The sequence below is a fragment of the Rhinatrema bivittatum genome, chromosome 16 (genome assembly GCF_901001135.1).
Source record: "Rhinatrema bivittatum chromosome 16, aRhiBiv1.1, whole genome shotgun sequence".
In the NCBI taxonomy this organism is placed as follows: Eukaryota; Metazoa; Chordata; class Amphibia; order Gymnophiona; family Rhinatrematidae; genus Rhinatrema; species Rhinatrema bivittatum.
In genome coordinates, this window is record NC_042630.1 from 14354071 (window position 1) to 14364796 (window position 10726).

General features: G+C 51.6%; 1 protein-coding gene across 1 annotated transcript; it reads right to left on the reverse strand.

The window, feature by feature from the left end:
* Positions 1 to 1480: 1480 nt before the first annotated feature.
* PVRIG (PVR related immunoglobulin domain containing) lies at positions 1481 to 8496 on the reverse strand. Its single transcript, XM_029581283.1, has 5 exons — positions 8213 to 8496; positions 6955 to 7311; positions 3478 to 3598; positions 3327 to 3372; positions 1481 to 2367 (listed from the first exon to the last, which is right to left on the reverse strand). Exons 1-5 carry the CDS (start codon positions 8265 to 8267, stop codon positions 2104 to 2106), a joined length of 843 nt encoding a protein of 280 aa, XP_029437143.1. The 5' UTR covers positions 8268 to 8496; the 3' UTR covers positions 1481 to 2103.
* Between the last annotated feature and the right edge of the window lie 2230 nt (positions 8497 to 10726).

A 10726-nucleotide genomic window follows, 5' to 3' on the forward strand; every position in this document is an offset into this window, starting at 1 on the left:
TTTGGCAAGTACCAAAATATTACATGAATAGATCCCAAGCTACTAATCCTTATTGATTAATAGCAGTTTATGGACTTCTGCTGTAGAAACTTATCCAAACCTTTTTTAAACCCAGCTCACTAACTGTCATAACTACATCCTCTAGAAATGAATTGCAGAGCTTAATTATGCATTGAGTGAAAAAGAATGTTCTCTGATTTGTTTTGAATGTGCTACTTGCTAACTTCATGGAGTACCCCCTAGTAGCCCTTCTATTATCTGAAAGAGTAAATAACCGATTCACATTTACCTGTTCAAGTCTTTTCATGATTTTAAAGACCTCTATCATATCCCCCCTCAGCCGTCTCTTCTCCAAGCTGAGTAGCCCTAACCTCTTTAACCTTTCCTCATAGAGGAGCCATCCCATGCCTTTAATCAATTTGGTCACCCAAACTATATCTTTTTTGAGATGCGGCGACCAGAATTGTACACAGTATTCAAGGTGTGGTCTCACCATGGAGCGATACAGAGGCATTATGACATTTTCCATTCTATTAACCATTCCCTTCCTAATAATTCCTAACATTCTATTTGCTGTTTTGATCGCCGCAGCACACTGAGCTGATGATTTTAAAGTATTATCCACTATGATGCCTAGATCTCTTTCCTGGGAGGCAACTCCTGAGATAGAACCTAACATCGTGTAACTACAGCAAGGGTTATTTTTCCCTATATGCATCACCTTGCACTTGTCCACGTTAAATTTCATCTGTCATTCGGAAGCCCAATCTTCCAGCCTCACAAGGTCCTCCTGCAATTTATCACAATCTGCTTGTGATTTAACTACGCTGCATAATATTGATAACCTCACTCGTCGTATTCCTTTCCAGATCATTTATAAATATATTGAAAAGCACCGGTCCAAGTACAGATCCCTGAGGCACTCCACTGTTTACCCTTTTCCACTGAGAAAATTGACCATTTAATCCTACTCTCTGTTTCCTGTCTTTTAACCAGTTTGTAATCCACAAAAGGACATCGCCTCCTATCCCATGACTTTTTAGTTTTCTTAGAAGCCTCTCATGAGGAATTTTACTAAAACTCCACTCACCCCAGGTTTCTGCTGCAAGTCTTTGATTGAAAACTGAATGAGAGAAGACAAGCACAGCATCGGACCTGGGAGGGAGGGAGCACAGCCAGGGACACACATTGATTGCTGGGTTTCGTGGGTGGGTCCCCACTGGGCAGCAGACTTGGCTACAGCTGCACCATGCCGATTATGCAATTTACATTTCATCGCAGGCAGGACTATGTGAATTGTGTTTGTAACACACTTTGGGGTTTTCTTTCACCTTCCCCTGGATTCGTGCATGCACTGGGCAGTCAGAAGCAGGTCGTGCTCACTCTCCTCTGTGCCTGCCCTGCTGTGAATCAGGAGACGCCGCTCTGTCCGTGCCAGCACCTTCTCTTTGCAACAATGCTAAAATAGACCAGTGCTTCCTGCGGTCTTGCACCAACTTTATTTCGGGGTATTAACACTACATGGTATACAAATCTCTCAGGAAGAAAATCTTGCTTTACAGGAGCATGGATGGAATGAAAACTGCTCCTTGCCGTTGCAGATAACCCTTACCCTATCCCACATACACAAATTCCTGACACTTTTTGCTTCCCTTTTGCTTCCTACAGGGACCCCCCCCCTTCTGGCAGCGAGAGGGTACTGGACGTGAATTGTAGGGGCAGAGTGATTTGATAAGCATCGTGCGGAGGGGTGGATGAACCCCAGGAGCACCCCCAGCCTCGCAGTGGCCCTCCCTGGCTGGGACTTAAGGAGCATTTCTAGACTCCCAGCTCCAGCACTCAGGAGGTGTCCTATCACTCAGGCTGGATCCTGCAGGCAGATGTGCGGGAAGGGAGCAGCCACCTGCTGTATTGCTTTCATGCACATGGAAATTACGAACCCCGCAGGCCGCCGCTGTCCAGTCCGTGTCGGCAAGGAACAAAACCGGAGCCAGGAGCTCGCTAGTGCCCCACCTTTATTCCAAAGCCTGCAAGAGGAAACAGCGGCGCTGGAGGCAGCCGGGATTGTTCCAGAGCTGAAGCCCCCTAAAGCTTTCCTCACTGCTAATCGCAGCTGCTCCCTGAAGCTCCTGGCTGCTGCTCCTCGCCGTTCCTCGTGTGCCCGGTGGCTGCCGCTGCCTCCGCATACAGCTTGTTCTCCATGCTCACAAAGTCTGCAGGAGGACGGGCAGGGAAGGGCTCTCTCCCGGCTCTGGGTGCAACCTTACGGTGGAAGACGTTGCTGAAATACTCCAGGTTAATCATGCACCAAGCGGGGAAAGAGCGCCTGGCTCCATCCCGGGCCTGTGGTCTCTCCGTGGCTGCGCCCTAGAAACACGAAGCACGCCAGTCAGTTCAGTCTGGACCTATAAACCCTGGAGGGCTACAGCAGAGAAACAATGCGACAGCAGATAAGGACCCTAAGGCCTGTCTAATCGGCCCAAATTACTTCCTGGTGCAATACCAGAGACCCCAGCTGATCTCTGGCTTTCCCTTCACTTCCCTGCCACTCGGCCTTTCTTGACTTCTGTTACTGATTTAGCCTCCACCACTTCTACTAGGAAGCCATTCCATTTAGCTTTATTCATTTATTTATTTACGTTTAGAGGCCGCTGATAACCAAGGCTTACAATAAAACATTCATAATACGATAAATAAAACAATTCTTAAATAACAATCTCAGAATAAAGCACAGATAAAATAGCTGAATAAAAACACAAAAGCTAACCCTTCTGATGAGATAAACTGAACAGAAAGCCTATTAGTAGAGATGCTGCGATCTATAATTTGATCAGATGCTGGGCTGGCGGTCAACGGTCTACATTGATGCAGTGCATGCTGAAGATGGATCGTAGGGCTTCCCAAACCTGCCCTGATGGCGCCCCAGCCAGTCGGGTTTGCAGGACACCCGCAATGAATACATGCATGACATCAAAATATCCGCCAGCTCACTTATTGCTGCTGGACATGGGGTGGGAGCACTTGTAAGGTATTTTTCCTGATCCAGGAGTTTGTGTCATCTTGGAGAGATGAGCACACAAGATGCATATCCTGGGGCTCCAATGTATGCAAATGTAACTCATGCATATTCATTGAGACATCCCAAAAACCCAACTGACTCTGAGGAAGCTCTAGACTATATAAGTCTACTCATATGCTTTCTGCACATCTCCAGTTTGCCCTGAAAGTCCGTAGTCTGGTCCGATGCAAGGAAGTTTAAAATATGCTTAGATATGTTCCACAGGTCTTAACTTCTCCATGGAAAATTCTTCAGTAATCTTGCTTACCTGGCGTTCAGAGATGTGGTGAAGATTTTCATGTTGCAAGGGCCTCCTGGAGAGAAATAATACAGACATTGAATTGTCAACTGATGGAGTAAATTCTGCCACACCAGATCCGCGGTTTGGGCTGGTTACGGGGCAGTGGCTAGGGTCCTACCTGACTCTAGTCCTCACGATGTTATAGAGAAGGATGATAATTCCCAGCAGAAAGCAAGCCCCAACCAGCAATGTCCCAAGAACATCAGTCCTCAGATTGGCCTTGCTGCTAAAGGGATCTTCTGTAAAAAGAGAAAAAGTGTGACTCAGAGGGAGAACCGGGTGTCCTGAGTTCAGGCCGCACACACACAATACCGAGGGGCTCTGCCTGTCCTCCCACACGCCTTACGCGGGGCTAATTCTCAGGAAAGGGGGAGATACCGAGGGGCTTCTCCCATACGCACACATACACTGAGTCAGCATAGCAGGAGCTAGATATTAGAAACAAGCTGATTAGTTTATTTGAGCACTTGCTAAGCAAAAGGATAATCACACAAAAGATAAATAAAGGCAAGCACTAGAGAGCTGATTGCAAGCAAATAACAACAACTACTAGAAAAGGATTACAAGATACATATAAAGATAGCAAAGCTTAGGTTCCTAATGAAAGTTGAAATGGGCCCAAGAAACCCGTCTGCAGTCTGAGCTCCGGAAGTCTGACAAGTAACAATGACGCTGAGATCCTTACAGCTTAGGTCATTTCTATAGGATCTTTCTAACACTGCTTGGAGCAGGAGTGAGTCCCCCTCCCTCCCATTATTCTTATCACAGCTCAGCACATCTGCTTCCCAAACCTTAGTGTTGTTTGATGTTTGACTCCCAGGGCCCTACAACACCCAGTTTCTTGTCTGACCTTGACTAATGGTTCTCATGGATTCAGCACATAACCACAGGCTTTAGTAAAATTAGCTATAATTCCCAGAGACATCGAGAGAGGACTCTCTAATAATATTTGCAGCAGCTGTCAAAGAAATCTTCCTTCTCTATGGCCTTTCTTTTACCCAACAGTTCTTTTACTAACTGAGGTTGGCTAGTTGTAGCCAGCAATTAGACAAACCCCCATCACTGGGCACCCCCTATAGAATCCCAGAGACTTACTTAGAGATTGATGGAGTCCCAGGCACACTCCTCCAGGGAACAAGAAGCTTACCCTGGGAATAAAAGAGGCCCAGACATTCCCCATCCAGGATCCAGAGACTTACCTGGGAAGTGGAGACCCAGATGTATCATCCACGGTCCAAACACTTGCCTTGGAGGTAAGAGAGATCTGGACAGAGCCCTCCAGGGTCTGGAGGCTTACCCAAGAAGTAAGGGAGACCTAGACACATCACTCCAGGATCTGGAAGCTTACCCAAGGAGTAAGGAAGACCTAGACACATCCCTCCAGGGTCTGGAGGCCTTACCCAAGGAGTAAGGAAGACCTAGACACATCCCTCCAGGGTCTGGAAGCTTACCCAAGGAGTAAGGGAGACCTAGACACATCCCTCCAGGATCTGGAGGCTTACCCAAGGAGTAAGGGAGACCTAGACACATCACTCCAGGATCTGGAGGCTTACCCAAGGAGTAAGGGAGACCTAGACACATCACTCCAGGATCTGGAAGCTTACCCAAGGAGTAAGGGAGACCTAGACACATCACTCCAGGATCTGGAGGCTTACCCAAGGAGTAAGGAAGACCTAGACACATCCCTCCAGGGTCTGGAAGCTTACCCAAGGAGTAAGGGAGACCTAGACACATCCCTCCAAGGTCTGGAGGCCTTACCCAAGGAGTAAGGAAGACCTAGACACATCACTCCAGGATCTGGAGACTTACCCAAGGAGTAAGGGAGACCTAGACACATCACTCCAGGATCTGGAGGCTTACCCAAGGAGTAAGGGAGACCTAGACACATCCCTCCAGGGTCTGGAGGCTTACCCAAGGAGTAAGGGAGACCTAGACACATCCCTCCAGGGTCTGGAGGCTTACCCAAGGAGTAAGGGAGACCTAGACACATCCCTCCAGGATCTGGAGGCTTACCCAAGGAGTAAGGAAGACCTAGACACATCACTCCAGGATCTGGAGACTTACCCAAGGAGTAAGGGAGACCTAGACACATCACTCCATGATCTGGAGGCTTACCCAAGGAGTAAGGAAGACCTAGACACATCACTCCAGGATCTGGAGACTTACCCAAGGAGTAAGGAAGACCTAGACACATCACTCCAGGATCTGGAGACTTACCCAAGGAGTAAGGGAGACCTAGACACATCACTCCAGGATCTGGAGACTTACCCAAGGAGTAAGGGAGACCTAGACACATCACTCCATGATCTGGAGGCTTACCCAAGGAGTAAGGAAGACCTAGACACATCACTCCAGGATCTGGAGACTTACCCAAGGAGTAAGGAAGACCTAGACACATCCCTCCAGGATCTGGAGACTTACCCAAGGAGTAAGGGAGACCTAGACACATCACTCCAGGATCTGGAGACTTACCCAGGGAGTAAGGGAGACCTAGACACATCCCTCCAAGGTCTGGAGGCCTTACCCAAGGAGTAAGGAAGACCTAGACACATCCCTCCAGGGTCTGGAGGCTTACCCAAGGAGTAAGGGAGACCTAGACACATCCCTCTAGGATCTAGAGGCTTACCCAAGGAGTAAGGGAGACCTAGACACATCCCTCCAGGGTCTGGAGACTTACCCAGGGAGTAAGGGAGACCTAGACACATCCCTCTAGGATCTGGAGACTTACCCAAGGAGTAAGGGAGACCTAGACACATCCCTCCAGGGTCTGGAGACTTACCCAAGGAGTAAGGGAGACCTAGACACATCCCTCCAGGGTCTGGAGACTTACCCAAGGAGTAAGGGAGACCTAGACACATCCCTCCAGGGTCTGGAGGCTTACCCAAGGAGTAAGGGAGACCTAGACACATCCCTCCAGGGTCTGGAGACTTACCCAAGGAGTAAGGGAGACCTAGACACATCCCTCCAGGGTCTGGAGGCTTACCCAGGGAGTAAGGGAGACCTAGACACATCCCTCCAGGGTCTGGAGACTTACCCAAGGAGTAAGGGAGACCTAGACACATCCCTCCAGGGTCTGGAGACTTACCCAAGGAGTAAGGGAGACCTAGACACATCCCTCCAGGGTCTGGAGACTTACCCAAGGAGTAAGGGAGACCTAGACACATCCCTCCAGGGTCTGGAGACTTACCCAAGGAGTAAGGGAGACCTAGACACATCCCTCCAGGGTCTGGAGGCTTACCCAGGGAGTAAGGGAGACCTAGACACATCCCTCCAGGGTCTGGAGACTTACCCAAGGAGTAAGGGAGACCTAGACACATCCCTCCAGGGTCTGGAGACTTACCCAAGGAGTAAGGGAGACCTAGACACATCCCTCCAGGGTCTGGAGACTTACCCAAGGAGTAAGGGAGACCTAGACACATCCCTCCAGGGTCTGGAGGCTTACCCAGGGAGTAAGGGAGACCTAGACACATCCCTCCAGGGTCTGGAGACTTACCCAAGGAGTAAGGGAGACCTAGACACATCCCTCCAGGGTCTGGAGACTTACCCAAGGAGTAAGGGAGACCTAGACACATCCCTCCAGGGTCTGGAGACTTACCTAGGGCAGTGAGGGAGACCCCAATACATGCCTCCGTGTTCCCGGCTGGGTAGGTGATAAATTTGCAGCAGTAGCTGCTGTTCCTATCTGTCCTGTTACCCCCAGACAGGGAAATGGAGATGTTGTCATCAGACTCTCGGTGCAGGTGGAGGCTTTCCCTGTACTCGTGATGAATGGAGACCCCTAACTTGGGATGAAACACAGCAATGATTGTGGTGGTCTCGTTCCACTCTCGTCTCCCCCAGTTCACCTGCACAATGTGCTCGTCCTGCCTGGAAAGGGAGCAGCCGACTTTCAAGGGCTCCCCTTGCTTCTGGGGGGTTTCTGTCCATATATGAACTCTTGGGATAATGATCCCTGGAATGCAAAAAAGGGGACTTTACAAGGGATCAGGAACCCACCCTGACACATTATTGCAGGTATTCGAGAAGATGTGAATGTGGGTTGCAGAGAGAGAGTCTCAGACCTACCCACCCCACAGACACCTGGCACACAACGTTCCCCCCCCCCCCCCCCCCCCCCACAAGTAATACCCCACCGACCTCTCCTCTGTCCCTTATCCTGATCCCATGCACATTTTACCCCTCAGATCCTCTAACCCATCCCTCAGATGATCCTTCCTAATTCCTGACCCCAGATACTTACCCCCACCTCCAGATCTACCCCTCCCTGCCACTATTCACACACCTTTCCTCTGCATTGTATCCTGATCCCAACCCTCAGGCCTCTCCTCTGCCTCTCACCCCAATCCTCACCTCCAGGCACAGACTCCACAATCAGATGTGCCTTCCAGATCTTTCCACTGCACTTTACTCCAGTCCTGGCTCCTAGCAGCACAGACCATACCCCCACTCAACACTGATGGAGGCCCTCTCGGACATCTCTCCACCTTTATCTAATCCCCGGCAGCACAGATGCCTTCAGGCTTATACCCAAGACCTCTACCTCTGACCCCCACAGAGACCTCTGTACCAAACCCCTGATCAGCCTGACCCATTCCATAGACATTTCATCTGCACCTTTACACCCAAACCCCGACTCTCGGCAGAAGCTTCACCTCCAGATCTTTCATCTGAACTTTACCCAGATGGCACTGACAATTTCCATTCCCCCCCCCCCCCTCCCCACACACACACACAGCCTACCCCAGACGCCCTTCCTCTATCTTACCCTGATCCCTGACCCCCAGTACAGACTCTGCTCCTGACCCCTCTGCTCCCCTGGCAGAGACCCCTTCCCAGCCACGTCACTCTCTCACCGGTTTCAATGCAGGTCAGCAATAGGAACCCCATTAGGACAAGAGCCCGGGGCATGGCTGCCGCCCCAGGGCTGAGAAGCACCCAGAGAACAGCTACAGTCAGCGTCCCTCAATCTACGGAAGAGACAGAGGGAGGAGAGCTGGTGCCCCTGCCCACCTCTTCACCTCCGATTTCCGCTCTCAGCCTCTCAACAACAAGCACAGGAAACTGAGAACCCACAAAGAGTGTGAGCCCCGCTGCAGGGGCTGTGCAGACGGGAGAAAGGGAGGGGAGGGGAGAGGCTGTGCAGAATGGAGAGGAGGGGAGGGAAGAGGCTGTGCAGACGTGAGGAAGAGAGGGGAGGGGAGGGGAGAGGCTGTGCAGACATGGAGAGGAGGGGAGGGAAGAGGCTATGCAGAGGTGAGAAAGAGAGGGGAGGGAAGAGGCTGTGCAGACACCGAGAGGAGGGAAGAGGCTGTGCAGACACAGAGAGGAGAGGAGAGGAGGGGAGGGAAGAGGCTATGCAGAGGTGAGAAAGAGAGGGGAGGGAAGAGGCTGTGCAGACACAGAGAGGAGGGGAGGGAAGAGGCTGTGCAGACATGGAGAGGGGAGATGAGAGAGAAGAGAAGAGGTGACACAGACATGGAGAGGAGGGGAGAAGACAGACAATCCTAAGGCATTTGATGACGCCCTCCATGTGAGACTGCTCAGGAAACTGGAAGTCCTGAGATCAGAGGCAGTGTCCTACTGTGGATTGGTAACAGAGGGGAGGACTGATTGGCCAGTTTTCCCAACGGAGAAGAGTTATTAGTGGAGTGCTGCAGGGACCTGCGCTGTTTGACATGTTTGTTTAGGAAAAGGGAGCCACGCAGTGAGGTGATCGCATTTGCAGGTGATGCAGAATCATTCCAAGCTGTTCAAACACGAGCAGATTGTGAGGCACTGCAGGAAGACCCTGCGAGACCGGGCAAAGTGATGCCCCTAAGGGAAGAATACTCCCAAGGCCAGGCCCACCATGCCGGGTCCCGTATTAGAAATCCCCACCCTGGCTAAGCCATTGAAATCCTCTCCTGGGTGCAGGATGGTGCTCAAGCAAGCAAAGAGAATGCTTGGAATGATTCAGGAAACAGAACGAGCCCGGCTCTGGGCCAAACCTTAATGGGGTCTGGCCGCTATGTTTCTTGTTCTGAGTTTATAGGAAAACTTATTGTACATTGCTTTGATTTACTTGTGACAGAAAGGCGATTCAGAAAGATTAATAAACTGAAAGACATTCGTCCCTGTGCTTGCAGAACGTAGGCAGACCCTCACGGAAGAGAACCCAAAGTCTAAAGAGAAAGGTGCAGACACAGAGGGAACCGGGAACCGCAAGCAGCCAGACCCTGTCTGCAGTGCAACAGCGGGCAGAATCCAGGCACGGAAGAGAGGCACGTTCCCCAGAGCGGAGGGAGAAAATCCCAGACTTCCCAGCAAAGGATGAGCAGGAACAGCAGGCAAGGATGGGGGATCCCACCACCAGGCCAGAAACGGGACCTTACCAGGGCTAGCACGGCCCAGCACCAGAAGCCGGGAGCCCTCTCCGCCACTTCTCTTCTGCACGTTGCAGCTCTTTCCTGTCTGCCGCTCTGGACTGCATTCTCGAAGGCATTCGCCCAGCTAACCAAGCAGCGACTCGGACAAATTCTCCAGGCTGAACACCGCCCTCCCCTCAGTGACCAGGAGTGCCCGCACGCCCTCATACAGGCCGATACGGCAGGGAGCGCCGGCTCTCCCGACGCGCGCGCGATCCTATATTTAAATGAGGGGTCGCGCTGGGGGACGATTATGCGCCCCCAGCACCCCCTTGGCCCAGAAGAGGTGGCGCTGGCAGCGGGCTCAGGAAACCGTGTCGGACCGGCCAGCACATTTCTTTTTTGCATTGTTGGTTCCTCCGACTAATAACGCTAGGATATTAAGTCGGAGGGTGTACAGAAAAGCAGTATTCCTGGCCACTTTCTGACTCCCCGGTGAATGACTAACAGCCTCATCTAATTGCATTTGCATGCGATGAGCGCTCTTAGTTTCCAGGGGGGGTCTGGCCGCGCGTTTTCTGCGCTATAAACCCCTTACAGTACAAGGGGTAAAAGACGCGGGTGGAAAACGCGCGGCCAGACGCACGTTAAACGGTGCACACGGCCCGATACTGCAGGTTACTTCTCGCCGGGAGAAAAGGACTGGGGACCCCCCCCCCCCCCCCCGACCGCACTTTCTGTCTGTTGGCGGTCGCCGCAGCTTCAGGGAACACTGGGGGGGGGGGGGTGGGGGGGTGGAGGTGTCTCTTTGATGGCTGCAGGATGGCACCCGTGCACCTGCGAGGGAGGGAGGAGGGTACAATCATGCTCTCTTCCTGGAATGATGCTGGCGTCACATCTAGAAATGGTCAAGCCGAGTAAGGTTCCTCGGACCAGAGAGCGCGAGGGATAGTGAGGTCCGGCGAGAGCCAGGACACCCCCCCCCCCCCCCCCCCATCGCTTATCGAAATCCAGGCCTTTCTT

What these genes read in the sequence shown, in the direction of transcription:
- PVRIG (XM_029581283.1), bottom strand. Translation starts at nt 8,267, where the DNA reads ATGCCCCGGGCTCTTGTCCTAATGGGGTTCCTATTGCTGACCTGCATT. An exon ending in GCTGACCTGCATTGAAACCG is followed by an intron (nt 7,312 to 8,212) that starts GTGAGAGAGTGA and finishes TTTGCATTCCAG; the next exon opens with GGATCATTATCCCAAGAGTT. An exon ending in GGTCTCCCTCACTGCCCTAG is followed by an intron (nt 3,599 to 6,954) that starts GTAAGTCTCCAG and finishes CTCTTTTTACAG; the next exon opens with AAGATCCCTTTAGCAGCAAG.